The sequence below is a fragment of the Ahaetulla prasina genome, chromosome 2, assembly GCF_028640845.1.
Source record: "Ahaetulla prasina isolate Xishuangbanna chromosome 2, ASM2864084v1, whole genome shotgun sequence".
NCBI lineage: Eukaryota > Metazoa > Chordata > Lepidosauria > Squamata > Colubridae > Ahaetulla > Ahaetulla prasina.
The window spans coordinates 135,146,976-135,167,593 of record NC_080540.1 but is presented as its reverse complement, the minus strand read 5'-3'; the positions used below and the strand labels follow the sequence as shown (position 1 = coordinate 135,167,593).

Genomic DNA, 20,618 nt, shown 5'->3' with positions numbered 1-20,618 from the left:
TTAAGCAAGTCATTGTTAAGTTCGGGTATTGACGAGGCAGGAGACCAGGTTAGTGACAACAGCTCTTTAATATAGTGTGACCCAGCAAAACTCTGGAGAAAAACCTCTCCTTATATACACTTCAGCCTGAGGCTGCAACCAATCAGGAACGAGATATTTCCCGCCTAAAACTCCCGCCAAAACTTACAGTAATACATTACACTCCTTCCCTCCCAGAAGGCACTTTGCCAATATTTGCATATTACTTCTCTACGTAGTCCTGCAGGTACGTGGGGCGTCTCCTGACTCTCCCGGACCTGCGCAGTTCACTTTCTGGAGTTGAGTCGAGCTTGCCGGAGGGACTTTTCGCCTCTGAGCTCCTCCTCCCGCCATCCGGCCCTGGATTATTCGCCGGCTCGGACCTGCTGTCCTCTAGAGGGACCTGAGGGTGTCGCTGGACCTCGCCTGACTCAGATAAGTCTCTGTTTGGTTCTATGCTTTCTGTTTGTTCTCGGTTCCAGTCAGCTGTGGGGTTAATTAAATCATAGTCAGGGCTGGTCTCGCCTAATTCTGCCTTATCGCTCAATCTGTTTCTTAATTGATCTATGTGGCGCCTCCAAACTCTGCCATCGTCTATTTCCACTAGATAAGATTTGGGGCCCGTTTGTCTATGACTATCCCCTCTTCCAGTTTGGGCCGTCGCTGTAATTATGTGCCCACACTGAGTCTCCTATGTTTAATTCCCGGATTCTATCTGGTTTTGTTTTGAACCCGTCCTGCACGTAGTTCGGTGTAGCCGGTCTAGCGGGCACCGTAGCTTCCGCCCATTAATAGCTCGGCTGGGCTGCGGCGGTGGCCACACAGGGGTCCTGTGTTGGACGGTTAGGAATCGTCGATTTGTGCCTGCCAGTCTCCGGGCTGCTTCGTGATAGCGCTTCTTCGCACTCCGAACAAAGCGTTCAGCAAGGCCGTTCGGCGCGGGGTGGAACGGCGCTGAGAGGGCATGTCGGATGCCCTCTTCAGCCAGGTACCCTTCAAATAATGCTGCGGTGAACTGTGGGCGTTATCGGACACGAGGGTGTCCGCAGCCCGTGTGTGGCGAAAAGGTGCTTTAGTGCTGAGATGACAGCTCCCGCGGTTGTGGATTTCATTAGGATGATCTCCAGCCATTTGGAGAATGCATCCACCACAATTAGAAATGTTTGGCCGTGGAAGGGGCCGGCAAAATCAATGTGTATGCGGGACCAAGGGCCTTGGGGTTTCTCCACTCCAACACTGGGGCCGTATGTGGTAGTGGTCTGGATTCCTGACATACCTGGCATCGGCCAACCCTGTCACCGATTTCCCTGTCCATTAGGGGCCACCAGACATAGCTCCTGGCTAGCCCCTTCATCCTTACAATTCCTGGGTGACCCTCATGCAGTAGTTCCAGGACTTTTTTCCTCAGCTTCTCTGGAACTACCACCCTATCCCCCCAGAGCAGGCACCCCCCTTGCACAGACAATTCCCCTCTTTTCTTTACAAATTCTCTAAAACGGTCGCCCGGCGCAGCGGGCCATCCCCTTTGAACCCAACCGATTACAGTTCTTAAAACAATGTCCCGGTAGGAGGCCCGAGCCACTTCCTGCGATGTGACTGGGCCAGAGTCCCAAGAGTCAATTAGTAGAACGGGGTGCCGGAGTAGGGTCCTCGATTTCCCGGCAATGGGCATCTGCTCAGTGCGTCCGCATGCCCCAGCTCTTTCCAGGTCGATGCTGTAGTTTGTAGAGTAGGCGGCCAAAAATAGTCCATCTGGTCAGCCGGGTGATAGTGCCACTGGCGTTGGGCGGTCGCCAGCCAGTAATCCCAATAGCGGTCTGTGGTCAGTGATAATTTCAAAGTCTCTCCCAAAACGTATTCGTGAAATTTTTCACCCTGACACTATTAGAGCCTCCTATCTAGCTGGCTGTAATTCCTCTCAGCCGGGACATCGTTCGTGAATAGAACGCTATAGGGGCTTCAGTGCCGTTTGGGAGTCTGTGGCTAAGTACAGCTCCTACTCCATAGGGGGACGCATCACAAACCAATACTAACGGCAGTCTGTTGTTGTATTGTATTAACAGGCTATCGCTTGATAGCAAACTTTTTACTGCCTCAAATGCCCTATTCTCTGACTTCCCCCACGACCAAACAGTGTTTTTTCCAAGCAATTTATGCAGCGGTTCAGCAACGGTTGCCTTGTCTTTTAAAAACACGGCGTAAAAGTTTACCAGACCCAGGAAAGCCTGGAGTTCTGTCTTGTTTTTGGGTGCTGGGGCTCTCTTTATCGCCTTGACTTTGCTCTCAGTGGGTGAATCCTTTTTGTCTATTCTATAACCCAGAAATTCAACAGATTCGACCCCTATCTGACACTTGCTTGCTTTAACTTTTAATCCTGCCGACCTAAAAATGGCCAAAACTTTCCTTAATCGCTTCCCCAGTTCTCTTAAATCTTCCCCTGATACCAACACATCATCGAAATAGGGTACGACTCCCGGTAACCCTTGTAGGAGCCGCTCCATCAAATTTTGGAATAGCCCCGGGGCCACACTCACCCCGAACTGTAACCGGGTGCACTTAAAGGCACCCGGTGCGTTACAATGGTCTGGGCTTCAGCTGTGCTAGCATCTACGGGTAGCTGTTGGTAAGCTTGTGCCAAGTCTAATTTGGCGAAAACTTGTCCGTGCCCTAGTGAGTGCAATAAGTGTTGCACTACTGGAACTGGGTAGGCGCTTTTGCAATGCTTTGTTCAAGGTAGCCTTGTAATCAGCGCAAATTCTTATGGACCAGTCTGGTTTTATAAGGGTGACGATTGGCGTCTCCCATTTGGCATGGTCAACTGGCACTAGTATCCCCTGGCTGACTAATTTATCTAACTCTTTGTCGATTTTAGGTTTGAGTGCAAAAGGAACCCTCCTTGCCTTTAACCTAATGGGAGCTATTTGGGGGTCTAAATTGAAGGAGATAGGGGTCCCCTTGTACTTGCCTAAACGGTCCTCGAATACGTCTGCGAATTCCTCCATTAGGGCGTTTTGCAGGTTGCATCCGCTCCGGTGGACGCCAGTCACCCCCATTCCCAACGCCCGGAACCAGTCTAGCCCCAGCAAGCTTGGCAAGGTTCCCTCGACTAACGTGATGGGCAGGGTCTTTTCGTATGTCCCGTACTTGACCTCGACGGTCGTTGTCCCTCGAACAGGGATGCGGTTGCCCTGGTAATCCTGCACCCGGAGCCGTTGTTTCTGTAGCTTGCGCTTTGCGATGTGCGGCAAGGCTTTCACAAAAGTGTCCCAGGACATGATTGTGATAGCTGATCCTGTGTCTACTTCCAGTCGGCACGGTACGCCTTCAATTGTCGGGTTTGTGAAGATCTTTTCTTCGATGCGGGTAGCTGCGTGGTCTATGGTAACAGTCATTCGGTTTGACTCCGCGCCCTTTCTTTCCTGGCCAATCGCGGGTCGCCTCGCCGATCTCGCGCTCTGATTGGCTGGTTTGAAATTTCGGCGGGAATGTGGGGTTTGCATCTCTGACTCAGAGCCGCTCTGATTGGCCGATTTGAATTTTCGGCGGGAAGGTTGGGGTGCTCGGCAGACTTGAGCCAGGTGCCCCTTCCTTTCACACCGCCGGCAAATGGCGACCCTGAACTTACATCTTTGGCGCTGATGTCGCCCGCAACTTCCGCATTCCTCCGGGTCTTCCTTGTCGATTTTCCGGTGTAGTGGACTTCTTCCTCCTCTTCGCTGGTTGACTCACGATAGGTTTCTTCGTGGTGGACTGTGCTCGCTTTGCGCCCGCCATCGGCGTGAGTCGCTTTTGTAAGGTGTCTGCTGCATGGTTGGACATCTCATGGGCTCTGGCTTCGTCCAGAGCGTTTGCCAATGTCAGGTTGCTCTTGGCTAGCAACCGTCTCCTCAAACGGATGTCTCTGACCCCCCGTATAAGTTGTTCCAGCAGCTCTTCGTCCAGATCGCGGTACTGCAATGCTTGGAGGCTTGTCTCAGGGCTGCCATGTAGTCGCTGATAGACTCGCCTTCTTGTTGCCTCGCTCCCCAAACTCGCATCCGAACGATTTGGACGGGGCTGGTGCGTAGTGATTCTTCAGGAGGGTCTGAAGGGTCTGCCACGACACGGAGTGTAGCGGTGTTGGCTCCGCTAGGGCTTCTGCGACGGCGATGACTGCGGACCCACAGTGGCTTATGAAGTAAGCCCGTTTGCGGTTGTCGGAGACTCCTGTAGCTCGCTTGCCTCCAGGAAACTTTCAAACGGGTCATGTATATTCCCCATGTTTCCTGAGCAGGGTCAAACGGAGTGGGTGGCGTGTAGCCGGTCATCGCTGCATTCGCTATCACCTTGCTGGGTTTGATTCTCGTAGTGAGTTCAGCTCTGTTCTGGTGCTCTGCCTCAAGATCCCATCCTCGTCGCCAATGTTAAGTTCGGGTATTGACGAGGCAGGAGACCAGGTTAGTGACAACAGCTCTTTAATATAGTGTGACCCAGCAAAACTCTGGAGAAAAACCTCTCCTTATATACACTTCAGCCTGAGGCTGCAACCAATCAGGAACGAGATATTTCCCGCCTAAAACTCCCGCCAAAACTTACAGTAATACATTACAGTCATCACATCATTAAAACAGAAAAAAACAATTGCTACCAACCTGCCTTCCATTGAGGACCTGTATACTGCATGAGTCAAAAAGAGGGCTGTGAAAATATTTACAAGCCCCTCGCATCCTGGACATAAATTATTTCAACTCCTACCCTCAAAATGACGCTATAGAGCACTGCACACCAGAACAACTAGACACAAGAACAGTTTTTTCCCGAACACCATCACTCTGCTAAACAAATATGTCAACTGTTGACCTCACCCCATTCCTAAGAGGTCTGTAAGGAGTGTGTAAGTGCACCTATGTGCCTACCATCCCTGTCATAATACTCCTTTTTACTTACTTTTTTCATGTATCTAAATTATGTTTATACTTTTACTGTTACCTTATATATGATTGACAAAATAAATAAATAAAATAAAATAAACAAATAATTCCCTCAACACTGTCAACCTAGTTACTAAGTCTGCATTACTATTAATCTTCTCATTGTTTCTATCACCCATCTCCTCCCATTTATGACTGTATGACTGTAACCTTGTTGCTGGTATCTTTAAGATGTATATTGACTGTTTCCCTATGACTATCATTAAGTGTTGTATCTTATGTTTCTTGACTAACGTATCTTTTCTTTTATGTACTCTGAGAGCATATGCACCAAGACAAATTCCTTTTGTGTCCAATCATACCTGGCCAATAAAGAATTCTATTCTATTCTATTCTATTCTATTCTATTCTATTCTATTCTATTCTATTCTATTCTATTCTATTCTATTCTATTGTAATTTTACTGCTTCTCCATTGATTCTGCTTATTGGAAGCTGGTTGTGAAATGTACAAATACTGATCATGTATCTACAGGAAGTTGCAATTATTGTGAATGCCCACCAGTTGCAAAGCACTCAAATGTCAAGCATGTCACCACAGGGATATTGCCACGATCAGAATTTCAAGAACTTTTTCTGGATTTGTTCCTTCTGCCATGGTAACTCCATCCAAGATGAAGAATATGACAGAACTATCATTATCGAGTTTTGAAAGACTGCTTCGTCCACATACAGTAAAGTACCATAAGAAAATTGGTAGGGCTCCAAAGTTGCAGACCAAAGTATAGCATTTACTCAAAAGCCATATGTGTATGCTTATATATCTAAGTTACCATTGTTTGTTTGTTTTTTTTGGTGTGTTTGTAATACACATTATTTCCAAATTTACATTGATTAAGTATTTGAGTACATGTATTGATGTACAAATGAGTGATTTCATTTTGTAAAAAAACAACAGCAACAATCTCTAAGTGGCTATATTTTTTTTTAATTCATTCAGTTCATGACTCTTGAAATGCTGGCTGTTGATTCTGCTTTCCTTTGAATGTTACTACCTGCTCTTCTGCAGTGCTGCAAGACATTCAGTCTATTGCAATGGCACAGAAAGTTTCCATCAGGAGCTTCTTTGGGGTCCAAAATTATTGTCCTGCACCACTACCTCTCCTTTGAAAGCTAGAAGGGAACTTCAAAGCAGGCAAAACCCACAAGTACTTACGTAGAAAGTGAGAGGCTGGAAGGGGATTTGCATCAGAAGAACTGCAACCCTGCCAAGACAAACCAGTCAGTCCAAACTAGTTTTAAAGAACAAAACATCATCCCACTCTGGCAGAGCCTGCTTTATAATGGGCAAACTCAGACAAAATCGTTTGACAACAGTAACATCAGGTAGATGCCGTTTTAAAGTTAGTCAGCCTGTGGGCTGGATCCAGCTTTCAATCCCTTTTTATGTTCTATAAATCCCCAGCTGTCACAGGGCTGGAAGTATCCATGGTAGTTGTTAAGTCAAGACTATTCCACTATTCTAAACAGAAAGCAACAATTGAAAGTGCCCAAGCTTTTCATTTCAACAAAATGGAAATCAAACTGCAGGTACATAAACATCCATTCATCATTCCCACCCACTCATTAGAAAAACAATAAATCTGAGCTCTGCAATTGCGGGAGCATTTTTCCACCACTTTTGTCTCTCCACCCTCACCACCCCTAAATCCGTATATGTCTGGCAAAGATCTGACCTGCAATTGGAATGAATGGGAATAGATTATGTTGCACTGAATGAACAACTCTTTTAGCAGCCAATTTATATTTATCAACTGTAGCAAAACTCTGATTTTTAGATGTGGCTGAAAAGCAGAGAATGGTGGTTATATAACCAATCTCCAACCACCCGTCGTTCATAACCTCCAATCAACTATCATCCAAAACTAGGTACGCACACCCCTTACTTCTTCTACACCAAACACTACAGATCTTAAATGCAAATTGATAAATGCAAGAAGCATTGTAAACAAATTGCCTGAATTTATCCTCTTGTTAAACAATGGTACATTTGATATTATATTTGTTTGCGAAACTTGGCTGAACTCTTCCCTCCCTGACTCCATTATTTCAGACAAAGAGTATCATGTTTTTAGGTCAGATCATTAAACCCGCAGAGGAGGTGGAGTGGCTATATTTTACAAAAAGTCACTGAATCTAAAAAATATTCAAGTTGCACATAAACTTCCTTTTCTTGAAACTATTGTATGCGACCTGTCCCTTAACATCACACTTCGATTCTTACTATGCTACAGAACCCCTGACTATGACATCGCTCATGCGAACATGTTAACCACACTACTAACATGGGCTACCTCTTGCCCTTATCCTCTCATCTTCCTGGGTGACCTTAATCTACCTTTTATTAACTGGATAACAAATGAATGTACAACTGAACCCATCCATACTACCCTATACAACGCTGTTACAAACCTAGGTCTTGAACAACTAGTAACTAACAACTCAAGACTCAACAACTGCCTTGACCTCATCTTCTGCAACAACAAAAACTCAATTTATGGACTACAAATAAAAGAATCCTTTTCCAACAGCAACCACAACATGATAGACTTTTGCCTCAATATAAGCCCTTACAAAAATCATCATAATAACGGTATTCCAAACTACAATTTCAAAAAAGCCAACTATGACCTTATAAACACCTACCTCTCATCTCTTGACTGGCAAAATCTATTCTCAACCTGTATCACGACTGAAGACCACTACAGAGTTTTCCTACTTGAAATCAATAGAGTCATTAAACTGTACATACTACAAATCACCACCAAAATCAGAAAAAAACAATTTACCCATATAAAAAAAAAAAGCTCCAATCCAAAAAAAAAAATCCCTCTGGAGAAGAAACAAAAAGGGCTACGTAGCAAATTTCAAAAACCGCTACAGAAATATATGCAACCAAATAAAAATTGAATGCACCAATTACCACACCAAGCAAGAAGAAGACCTTCTGTGCACAAATTCCAATCGTGCTTTTTATAATTTTGTAAACAACAAACTTAAAGACTCGAGATCTATCCCACCACTAAAAGAATCTAACGGCAAAGAATATAATGATGAAACAGCTAAAGCAAACATCTTTAACACATTCTTTGGCTCAGTCTTTGTTAACAGTAATGGCTCATACCCAACATTCCCCTATTGTACCAACAATAAGTACAACGACCTAACACAAATAGATTTCACAGAAGATAATGTTGAAAAACCTCTTCGCAAACTGAAACCATCCCTATCTATTGGACCTGATGGACTATGTGCATACTTCTTAAAAAAGCTTTCCACTAATATAGCAGAACCCCTAAGCATAATCTTTAATAAAGCTTTCACGTCCAGTTCCCTTCCCAAACTTTGGTCACTAACCACGGTCATCCCAGTCTTCAAAAAAGGAGACCCCAGCCTAGTTGAAAATTACAGACCAATGTCTCTATGTTGCGTCACCTGCAAAGTAATGGAATCTATCATCAACCAATCCATTACCCTTCACCTAGAAACAAACAACCAACTCTCTAATAAACAATTTGGATTCAGAAAAAATTTATCATGTAATTTACAACTTCTCCACCGCAAAAACATATGGACTACAAATCTTGATCAAGGCAAAGCAATAGATGCAATTTACATAGACTTCTGTAAAGCTTTTGACTCAGTAGTACATGATAAACTTCTCCTAAAACTAAAATGCTATGGCATCTCAGAACCCCTCCACAATTGGATAACAGCTTTCCTGTCAAACAGACAACAAGTGGTCAAAATTGGCAATGCTCTATTAAATCCTGTTCCTGTCAAAAGTGGCGTTCCCCAAGGCAGCGTTCTTGGACCAACACTCTTCATATTATACATTAATGATCTCTGTAACCATATTACAAGTAATTGTGTTCTCTTTGCTGACAATGTCAAATTATTTAACACCACCAACAATACAGCTACCCTTCAAAAAGACCTTGAGTTTGTATCTGAATGGTCTAAAACTTGGCAACTCCAAATCTCAACCAGCAAATGCTCAGTCTTACATATTGGAAAAAAGAACCTAAACACTAAGTACAAGCTTGATGAACATTACCTTACAGATAACCCCCACCCTGTTAAAGACCTTGGAATTTTCAATCAAATGATCTAAGTGCCAAAGCCCACTGCAACTACATTGCAAAAAAAGCTTTAAGAGTTGTAAACCTAATCTTGCGTAGCTTCTTCTCCAAAAACACTACACTACTAACCAGAGCATATAAAACATTTGCTAGACCAATTCTTGAATACAGCTCAACTGTCTGGAACCCATACCACATCTCTGACATTAATACAATTGAACGAGTCCAAAAATATTTTACAAGAAGAGTTCTCCACTCCTCTGAATACAACAAAATACCTTATGCCACCAGACTTGAAATCTTGGGTTTAGAAAACTTCGAACTCGGCCGCCTTCGACAGGACCTGTGTTTAACTCATAGAATCATCTATTACAATGTCCTTCGTGCCGAAGACTACTTCAGCTTCAATTGCAACAATACACAAGCACACAATTTAAGCTTAATGTTAACCACTCCAATCTTGATTGTAGAAAATATGACTTCAGTAACAGAGTTGTTAATGCCTGGAATACATTACCTGATTCTGTGGTCTCTTCCCAAAATCCCCAAAGTTTCAACCAAAAACTGTCTACAATTGACCTCACCCCATTCCTAAGAGGTCTGTAAGGGGCGTGCATAAGAGCACAAGCGTGCCTACCGTTCCTGTCCTATTGTTTCCTTTCGTTATATCCAATTAATATAGTTATTATATACTCATGCTTATATATATGCTTATATATTGTTTAGTTATTTCATGCTTATGCTTATACATACTTTGTGACAAAATAAATAAATAAAAATAAAAAATAAAATATATGCTGTTTAGTAGCTAAGGGTCCTGTAATAGCAATAGCACTTAGACTTATATACAGATTCACAGAGCTTTACAGCCCTCTCTAAGCAGTTTCCAGAGTCAGCATATTGCCCCCAACAACCTGGGTCCCCATTTTACCAACCTCAGAAGGGTGGAAGGCTGAGTCAACCTTGAGCCTGGTAAGATTTGAACTACTGAACTGCAGGCAACCTGCAGTCAGCAGAAGTAATCTGCAGTACTGCATTCTAATCACTGCACCGCCATGGCTCAATGCAATGCAATCAGCTTGCTCTAAAATTCATGGTCCTTGCTCATACACTCAATGTCTTCAGCTATGTGACATTGAGAACAATTCTGCTTTTCAAATGAATAACATTAGGCTTATTCCATTAGACCCAACTCTAGTATAGTATTACAATGTAAGAAAATAATGGATTAGTGTGGATTTGAACGTTGCTGGACTTCAAAGTTTTTATTTAAATAATCTTAATGGCATATAAGTACAGCCTTGAAGAGGATATTCAAATAATTATTAAACTATATTTAGAAAATACACCCATTTGAATAATTAGAAAGTTATTTTATGTAATGGGGAGGGGGTTGGGAGATGAAAAGCTTTGGATGTGGTTATTTGGATTGGAAGGGAAAATTTTATTCTATGTTTGGTTTATGTATAACTTTACCTTGTGATTGACCCGGGAAGCCGGGGGGGGGGAGGGGGGGTGTTTTGTTTTTTTTTTGGGAGGGAGGGGGAAAAAAGGGGGGAAAATGTTTTTGTTTTTTTTAAAACTCTTTCAATAAAAAAAAAAAAATACACCCATAACTTATTTCTTTTTTAATCATAACCCCCATATTTTAGTCCTCAACTTACAATCATTCATTTAGTGATTGTTCAAAGTTACAATCTGAACAAAAGATTGATAAAAGTGATGTTTTTCACACAACCATCGCAACAGCTCCATAGTCACGTGATCAAAATTCGGATCCCGGGGTCATGTGATCAGTTATTGCGACCTATTGACAAACAAGGTCAATGGGGGAGCCAGATTCACTTTACAACTGTGTTACTAACTTAACAATTGCTGTAATTCACTTAACAACTGTGACAAGAAAGGTTGTAAAATGGGACAAACTCGTTTAAATGTTATCTCGCTTAGCAACAGAAATTTTGAGCTCAGTTGTGATCACAAGTCAAGGACTACCTGTATCTCTATTCAAGAACCCAAATGAACAAAATTGGAGCTAATAGACATACTGTCTTGTCCCCTATTAAGATTTTGTTAGTTTTCTATTAACAATTATTTGTAATTTCTGAGGAATATAAATCAATTTTACCTATTTAATAAAGTTCATATGTTCTGGAACTTTAAACAACAACAACAACAACAACAACAACAACAAATACAAATACAAATCATCAAAGGGTCTTCTCTGCATTTAAGAATATTAATGTAGCTTGAAATGTGGGCCGTGGATAGCTCAGGCTGTTAGGAGCCTGTTATTAGAACACCGCAGCCTGCAATTACTGCAGGTTCAAGCCCGGCCCGAGGTTGACTCAGCCTTCCATCCTTTATAAGGTAGGTAAAATGAGGACCCAGATTGTTGGGGGGGCAATAAGTTGACTTTGTAAATATACAAATAGAATGAGACTATTGCCTTATACACTGTAAGCCGCCCTGAGTCTTCGGAGAAGGGCGGGATATAAATGTAAATTTTTTTTAAAAATGTATAAATTAAGGTCATTTGTGAATGTCCTGATGTTAATTTTAGAAGATCCACTAGAGGGAGTAGAAGCATTAATGGGAAAAATCAAAGGGATTTTGTATATTAGCAGATTTAAGATGAATAAACAGAAGACAAAAATATTAACAAATAGCTAATGGTTTCATAATCAGATTAATTAGAACCAATAGAGAAAACGTGTTTTAAGAGTAGAAAAAAGTAAAACATTTGAGTGTTACTGTGGCAAATATGAATCGTAAGCTATTTCAAAATAATTATGTTAAGACAAGGACTGAAATTAAGAATGACATATTAAGATGGGAGAAATTAAAACTGTCACTCTTGGAGAGAATTTGTAAAATAAGATGATTTTTTTTTGCCCAAAATGATATTTTTTTTTGTATAGACAATGTATGTGTTTTGACATTAGATGTACCATTTAAACAATAGCAAAATATATATATCTGAATTTATATGGTAAGAGAAAAATATTAGGATTAAATATAACTTGCTTAATTAGAGAAAAGACATTATCTCTATTTTTATTGGTGACTGGAAGCCTCTTTTGGATTTTTTGTAGAAAAATGAAAAGAATGAAGTTGCAATTTATGGTTTTCATGATTAGACAGGATAGATTATAGAAAGAAGAGCAATATGATGTAACTTTAGAGAAAGAGAGATGTAGGTATGTATGTACAGTACTGTATTTTCTCTTTACATAAAAATTCCCCTGTCGTGCTTATACGTGGTATATGTCTTCCTAAATCTTGGGTCCTCTACCAGAATCTTGGATTCTGTGCAGTATCTCAGCTATTCCTTGCATTGCACTCTTCTGGACAGAGAGCTCTGATGTTGTTCCTGGAATCTGTTGGAGCCACTTGCCCTGCTTAAGAGTCGCACAGCCCCAAGTGGTTCTATCATCACTGGGACAACTATGGTCCTTATATATAGAATATGAGAAACTGGAGAAGTACAAGGAGGAACCGGAGACAATGTGGAACATAGAATAGAATAGAATAGAATAGAATAGAATTTTATTGGCCAAGTGTGATTGGACACACAAGGAATTTGTCTTGGTGCATATGCTCTCAGTGTACATAAAAGAAAAGTACATAAAGTACATAAAAGAAAAGTACATAAAGTACATAAAGGCCAGAGGTTTTGTGTGTGTGTTTGTGTGTGTATGTGCGGTAGTGCAGTGGTTAGAGTGCAGTACTGCAGGCTACTTCTGCTCCCTGCTGGCTGCCTGCTATTTGGCAGTTTGAATCTCACCAGAGTCAAGGTTGACTCAGCCTTCCAGCCTTCCAAATAAGGTAAAATGAGGACCCAGATTGTTGGGGGCAATATGCTGACTCTGTAACAGCTTAGAGAGGGCTGAAAAAGCACTGTGAAGCAGTATATAAGTCTAACTGCTATTGCTGTGTGTGTGTGTGTGTGTATATATACACACACACACACGTGTATATGTATATGTATATTTTTCTTCAATATTTTTCTTTTCTTATACTTATTGTTTTTTCTTTTAACCTCTTTCCTTTTTTTCTTCCTTACTTTCCTTTAGTTTACATCAGCTTTTGTCTTCTTGTTTAAAAGTTAAAATAAAAAGTGTCTATATGTGTATATGCATTTACATAATACATTCAATAGCTGGCTGAATGTGGCTGCAGCATCATGGGATAAAGTATCCTTGTTAGATTTTATGTCTAGTTTTCAAGATACATTTACAGACGGCATCATACTAAAGTTAGTATGAGGAAGAACATCTTTTATAGAACAGGACTGTATATTTTCCTAAATGACATGAATGTTGATGTGAGTGTGAGAGAGAGTTCTTTCACACATTAGCCTACACCATGATTTATTGAATAATTCTACTATTTACTAAGACACTAAGCCAAACACACACAGAGACACGCAGATACACAACCTGGCTCCCCAAGAAACAACAAGACATTTGTTTTAATGCAACTAGTGAGAAAGTGTCTTTGTGAGTCAATGTGATATGAAATTAAATAATGACTCGAGATGTCAAAGATCAAATCTAACTCAGTTATGAAGGTCACTAGTCAATTTACCCCAAACAATTTTTTTAAAAATTTGCATTTATATCCCGCCCTTCTCCGAAGACTCAGGGCGGCTTACACTGTGTTAAGCAATAGTCTTCATCCATTTGTATATTATATACAAAGTCAACTTATTGCCCCCAACAATCTGGGTCCTCATTTTACCTACCTTATAAAGGATGGAAGGCTGAGTCAACCTTGGGCCTGGTGGGACTAGAACCTGCAGTAATTGCAAGCAGCTGCTGTTAATAACAGACTGTCTTACCAGTCTGAGCCACAGAGGCCCATAGTTACAAGGGTAACAGGATAAGTCTTTCTGTGTGATGTTACCAAAAGTAAGTGCACTTTGGGATACCTACTTTGTTCTCTTTGCTTGGCTTTCCTTCCCCATCCCCAAATTATTTCCACAGTAGTGATTTATAGCACCTTCAAGCATCTCCAGACACCAATATGCTGATATAACAGCAATGAAGAGATGTTTTACATTTCCAGAGCAATATATGATGATACTATAAATCATGATTATGCAAATAGCTGAACTCCTCCTTCAGTCTTCTCCCGCTCTGATTGCTTTGCTCTTTGTTCTGATAAAGTTTGCAGCTACTGCTCTTCCACTTCTTCCTCTGCCAGCTTTCAAAGACCTTTTCCTCCCTCAAAAGATTAATGCTCTTTCTCCTTTGCTGCCCTTAATATTTCAAACTACCTTCTGGAGCCTTTGTGCTAAGCCATCTATCTTAATTCCTTTATATGGTCTTTAGGAGAGTCACAGGAGAATCTGCAAAAAGACATATGATGGACCAATAGGTTGATCGGATGAAATAAAGAAACAGGGATTTGGAGAAAATGCTGTGATCAAAACTTCTGGAAGAGTCTATTTAAGAAGTCCAAGTTAAGTGCCAATAACAATAATAAATCTCATACTTTATTAGTTCTTAATCTAGGAAGTTGGAGTTACATCCCTGTTTAATCCTACTTCTATTCCATTTTCCTCCCTCTATTGTTTATTATTACGCTTTAAATCCTAATTTTATTTGCGACAAAGAAAGTGTAAAAATAACTAGAGATACAGTAGATGTACGCAGGGGAGGTATTCACTTACTTTCCCTACCAGTTCGCAAATGTGAGTGTGTGCCCCGTCCATGCATGCGCCCAGCCTTCTGCGCATGTGCTTTGCTGGCATGCACGCCTTCCGTGAATGTACCCAGCCTCAAAAACGTGCCTAAATAGGATGGCATAGAACTGGGGCAGGCCCACCCACGATTTCTGCTACTGGTTCGGATGAACCGGTCAGAACTGTCTGAATACCACCTCTGGATGTACAGTTGATACACATTCAGTTGTTGCTTTCTACAACACATTTTCCTGCCTTCAGGTTCCTAATTCCTGTAGGTTTGGTGATAGCAATAGTACTCAGACCTATATACTGCTTCACAATGCTTTACAGCCTCTCTAAATGTTTACCGAGTCAGCAGCAATCTGGGTCCTCATTTTATCGATCTCAAAAGGATGGAAGGCTAGTCAACCTGGTGAGGATCGAACCACTGGCAGTCAGCAGAATTAGCCTGCAATACTTTATTCTAACTATTATGCCACCACGGTTCCTGATTCCTATGGAAATCATTGATCACTTTTCCTAAGAAGTTGTTGAACTGTCATTACCCCTCCTTAAGGAAAAGTTTACATACGATCCAGTTGTGACTGCTAGAGTTTTAATCTGATCAGCAGAGTATTCAGCAGGTTCTTCTGGATCGCCATTTCTTCCACCAGCAAGCAAAAGGAAACATGACTTCTTCATCTGTGCATTCTTATATACTTTGGGCACAGCAATGGTCATCATATGCCACCAGATTGTTTTATCCACTTCAGAATCTGGGGATGAAAAGATAGATATAGTCAAGACAAGACTCCCAAGCCCCACACCAATGCAACCAGACACAATCTCCAACAATGATACATTATCACATTATAAAGTATTCGCTGGGACCATCCATCTCCTTGGGACAAAAAAGCCTGTTAAGTTGGTCTGCCCCAGGCAACTGATGGCCTGTTGATTTCCAGAGACAGCGTGGGACCAGACCTATCAGGCAGTTGGGCTGAGTCATTGGCTATAGCCTCTAATAGGCATGTGACTAAGGCCTTGGACCAGACTGCTCCTATGTGGCTTCTCTCTGTGTGCCAATCCCAGGATGCTCCTTGCCAAAGAGCTCAAGGAGAGGAAATGCCAGAAGTGACACTTGCTTTTGGTCTCAGGCCTGGGGTTAATGTATTTTATGGGGGGAGGGGGCTGTTTTGTTTGATTTGTGTTTCTTTTAAGATTATTTTAGTTCAAGCTTTAGTTCAAGTTTTTATGATTTTGTACAGTGCCCAGAACGTACAATAGCCTACAACATTCCTATGCGATCCCACATAAGGAAAATATGTAGATTTGACCTACTGAATCCAGGAACTATTTTTGCTGCTCTTCACGGTTGTTTCATTTTACTACTTATGCTATCACATTGCATTGGTATATGGATTTTATTTATTTTAGCTGATTATCCCCAAGAAAACCATAAGCTACAGAGTGATTAATACATTTTTAGACATGAAGCGAAATAAATCTGAGTGAAGAAAGAAAGAGCTACTCCAGATCCTTCTTACAGGATTCCACCAGACGACTGCACTAATATACATTCCTCCCATGCTTCAATAGGCAGAAAGATGTGCCCCATGGAATTATCCCAGGCCCCTGCCAGAGAGTTTCAGGTAGTCCTCAATTTACAACCATTCATTTAGTGACTGTTTGAAGTTACAACGGCACTGAGAAAAGTGATTTGTGACCGTTTTTCACAGTGGCACCATCCCCATGGTCACATGATCGAAATTTGGATGGTTGGCAGCTGGTTCATGTTTATGACAGTGTCTAGACAGTGTCTGGGCTGTTCATTTGATCACCTTTTGTGACCTTCTGACAAGCAAAGTCAATGGGGGATTCACTTAACATCCGTGTTACTAACTTAACAACTGCAGTGATTCACTTAACAAGTATGGCAAGAAAGAGCATAAAATGTAAAACTCAATAACTGTCTCACTTAGCAACAGAAATTTTGGGCTCAGTTGTGGTTGTAAGTCAAGGACTGCCTGTACTCAACCATATGACAGAGGTCTGCTATGAGAAGGAAGAGAATAATCTGAGGTAAAGAAACGGAGGGTGACAAAGGCTCAAAATTTACAGGATGTGGGAAACAGGACCTAAAGATGAATAGATAAGGTAATTAGATCACAGGGTGAGATGGGTGGCTTCTGGGAAGATCAATGGGAGCCTGAGAGGTAATCAGGATAAGGTAACGGATGGAATAAATTGATAATTTATAAAAAATATAAAAGTGTGAGTCATTACTAGCAGGCTTCAATCAAAGGGACCAAGAGTGCAAGAAATGGCCAGAAAAAAGCTAAGTAACTGGATGGCTTAGGTAATCAAAGGAGATACAAACGAAAACACAGATTTACAATAGCAATAACAGACTTATATACCGCTTCATAGTGCTGTACAGCCCTCTCTAAGCAGTTTACAGTCAGCATATTGCTGGGTCCTCATTTTACTGACCTCGGAAGGATGGAAGGCTGAGTCAACCTTGAGCCATGAGGGAGAAAGTTTACTCAAGAATAAGAGACGAAAGAGGCAAAAACGTAAAGGAAGACAGTGGTTACTCATGAGCCATCTTAAGAAGACAAAAAGGAAATAAGGAACAAATTGTCCCATTCAGGGAAGCAACTAACCAAAAGATTACTTGTGAGGAAAAAGTAATATGAGAACATGCCAGTTTTATCTCTCCGCCCTGCCCTAGGCCCAGCTGTTATGCCTGCTTGCAGCTAAGTTCAGGGGAGATGATCAGCCCTACCTAACCCATGTGGGGGATGAACTACCCTAACCCTAACCCTAACCCTATCTGTAAAGAGCTGCGTCCCATGAGTCTGGTGGAAAGAGGACTGCAGCCAAAAGAGTAAGAGGTGTCCAGTTTGTGATGGTTGGTGTAGAGAATCAAGACTGGCAGAGTCTATGAACAGCCCAACCTGCATTTCCCTCAGCAAGGATTCTAGCTGGTTCAAGAGAGGGCAAGCCATCAGAAATGAGACTGATGTGCAAGGCCACTGTGGCTGAACAACCTTACTAAGGGAAATGCTGGAAATGCTTGAAAGAACATATATTCTCTGGCTGAAAAGGCATTACCCTTTAAGGAAGCAGTTCACATGGGTGAGAGAGACACTGAACAAAATGCCAGATAACAACATTCTTGTTCATAGAGCTTTATAGTTACAGTTGCATAAAGTAATCCTTATAGTTGTGTATATCTGATTGTAGATCTGTATAGTTATTTTTCACGTGAGTAGCGAAATAAAAAGGAAATAAAATCTTTTCACTTATTGAAGGAGGGAAATGGCCCCTAAACCCCCCTCATGCTTGAAAGGCTTGAAGTGTTGCTTTCGAGGTGACAATTTGTATTAACTCAGCATAACATCCCCAAGATATGGGATGACTGGCAGGAGAGATGGTGGGAAGACATACGTAATGAAACCACCTCTTTGCTGAACTTGTTGGCCACCCACAAGTTATTTATTCTGGAAAGTGTTCCCCTAGGTCAAGTTTAGTACTATTTATACAATTTTAATATAAGTAAAATTCGCTGTATTTCTTCAAAAAGCGCTATAACTCAATTATGCTTTGTTCCAATCACTGGAAACAAATCAAAGGAATCTGAGTCTTTTGATGATCAGCACAGGAGCATCATGTTACCATAACTTTTGGAAAGCTGGTAGGCGGTTCCAGCTGAATTTCTCCTGGTGCTTCCAGCGACAATAGTATTGTGCGGCTATTCTAGCTTTCACTTCTAGACAGATTCAGGTAAGTAAAGCAAGAATCTATATTCAAACTACAGGTGGGATATAATAGGAAAGAGGATTTTGGGGGGGCAACTATTTCCCATCACATTTTATGAAGAAAAAGGAAAATTTTACCAACTTATCAGAAAGCATCTCCTGCCTTTTTAATAAATTTCTTCCCTGAGAAGGGTTACCAATCAAGAACAACAGCCAAACAAGTCCCAAGTCACCACTTCCAGAGGGCTACTTACCATCTAACCACTTCAGTGAGGTCATATTGATGGTATAGACAGTGGAATCATGGTGCTCCTCTTTAGACACAAGGGTGTAACTGTAATGAGGGTCAGGAAGGTTCACATAATCCTCCAAAGCCTTCTGATCCGTTGGGTAAACAGGGGGCGCATGGATGAAAAAGAAGAGGTAGAACAGAAGGTTCATGCCTCAGTATAGACAGTTGGAGCTGTGTGTGGTTCCTCCTCCTCCTCCTCCTTTCTTAGGCAAATAGGTGGGAGAGATCTACTTGCCTTATTCCTTACCTCAAAACTACAATGGAGTAATTTTCAAAAGGAGTGTCAGACCAAATATTCCACTTCTGCTTATATGTGCAACCTCAGAGGGCTGAACCGGAGGGACCTTATAAAAGAGAACCCAACATTCTGGGGGACGAGTCTAGTTGCAAGCATAATTAGGAGCTTTTCTTCTCTTGTTGGAGAGTAAGAAACAGGAGAAGAAGCCTAGAGAAAAGCCAAAAACATACATGTGACAACTCTTTTCCTGATATTCAGCCAGCTGTAAGAGAGAAGCAAAAAATATTATTCTCAAAGCTGTGAAGACAGACCTAAATAAAATAAGTTTTATTGCACAGTCTGGAATTTGATACAAATTGTGGAATTAATGAAAAGAAGGCTCAAAATGGAAAGATAAAGAAAGAGCACAGAAATACAGGCAGATATCCATAGGGTTTAAATCTTTCTAGGTACAAGAAGAAAAATAATCCTGTCCATTTTTATATATGTATGCCCTATCTTTGGAGACCAGTAGTCAAAGATGTCCTGAATTTTTGGGGACCAGTAGGCAAATGTGGAATTTTAAGAATATGTTGGGACTATGCAAAGAAAAGAAAAAGAAAAAGCTGAAAAATGATAGACAATAGACAATAGAATTCTTTATTGGCCAAGTGTGATTGGACACACAAGGATATGCTCATTCACAGATTCCTTGTCATGAGGGACATTCCAGTAACAAGGTAAAAGTTCCCCTCACACATATGTGCTAGTCGTTCCCGACTCTAGGGGGTGGTGCTCATCTCCGTTTCAAAGCTGAAGAGCCAGCGCTGTCCAAAGATGTCTCCATGGTCATGTGGCTGGCATGACTAAATGCCAAAGGCGCATAGAACGCTGTTACCTTCCCACCAAAGGTGGTCCCGATTTTTCTACTTGCAGTTTTACGTGCTTTCGAACTGCTAGGTTGGCAGAAGCTGGGACAAGTAACGGGAGCTCACCCCGTTACACAGCACTAGGGACTCGAACTGCTGAACTGCCAACCTTTTAATCAACAAGCTCAGCCTCTTAGCCACTGAGCCACTACATCCCCTCCAGTAACAAAGGAACTATTTATTAGAATACTACTGCTGAAGTCCTTATTTCTCACATTTCCTAAATCCATATTTCCTTTAGTCCATTTCTGGGCAGACTGAGCATACTTCCAAAGCACTGGCCTCTAGCTCTTCATGTTTAAGAAAGCTTATGTGGGCCCATTTGGCGACCTGGCAATAAGGATGCTTTTTGTGATGATATGTGAAAATGATCTGGAGACAGGAGGAAGAGCTAGTAGGCAGTCATTATTCCGAACGTATCTCAGCCAACAGATGAAAACGAGCATGGGAAGTGTCTCAGAAGGGATCTTCCTAGTTTTCTGAACATAAAAATGAAGAAGAAAAGTGCTTTTAGATTTGCAAGTCACTGTTACATTAACTTTACAATAAGGGTAATCTTAGTACTCATGGTATAATGCCTCTTGTCTGGATACCCTGAAGAGCTGAGACTTGTGAAAGATTGACTTTATGGTTTGCCACATGCTGGCCTCTGAAAAATTTAAACAATCCTCCAAAG

The 20,618-nt window shown here is 41.5% G+C and overlaps 1 protein-coding gene across 1 annotated transcript in view; it reads right to left on the bottom strand.

Annotated features, from left to right (window-relative positions):
* Positions 1–18,945, bottom strand: part of LOC131190576 (autocrine proliferation repressor protein A-like) — a 32,276-nt gene extending 13,331 nt beyond the window's left edge. The window contains exons 1-2 of the mRNA XM_058167916.1: positions 18,759–18,945; positions 15,333–15,516 (exon numbers count right to left, since the gene is read on the bottom strand). Coding sequence (XP_058023899.1) covers positions 15,333–15,516; positions 18,759–18,945 — 371 coding nt within the window. The remainder of the gene's footprint in view (positions 1–15,332; positions 15,517–18,758) is intronic.
* Positions 18,946–20,618: the final 1,673 nt, after the last annotated feature.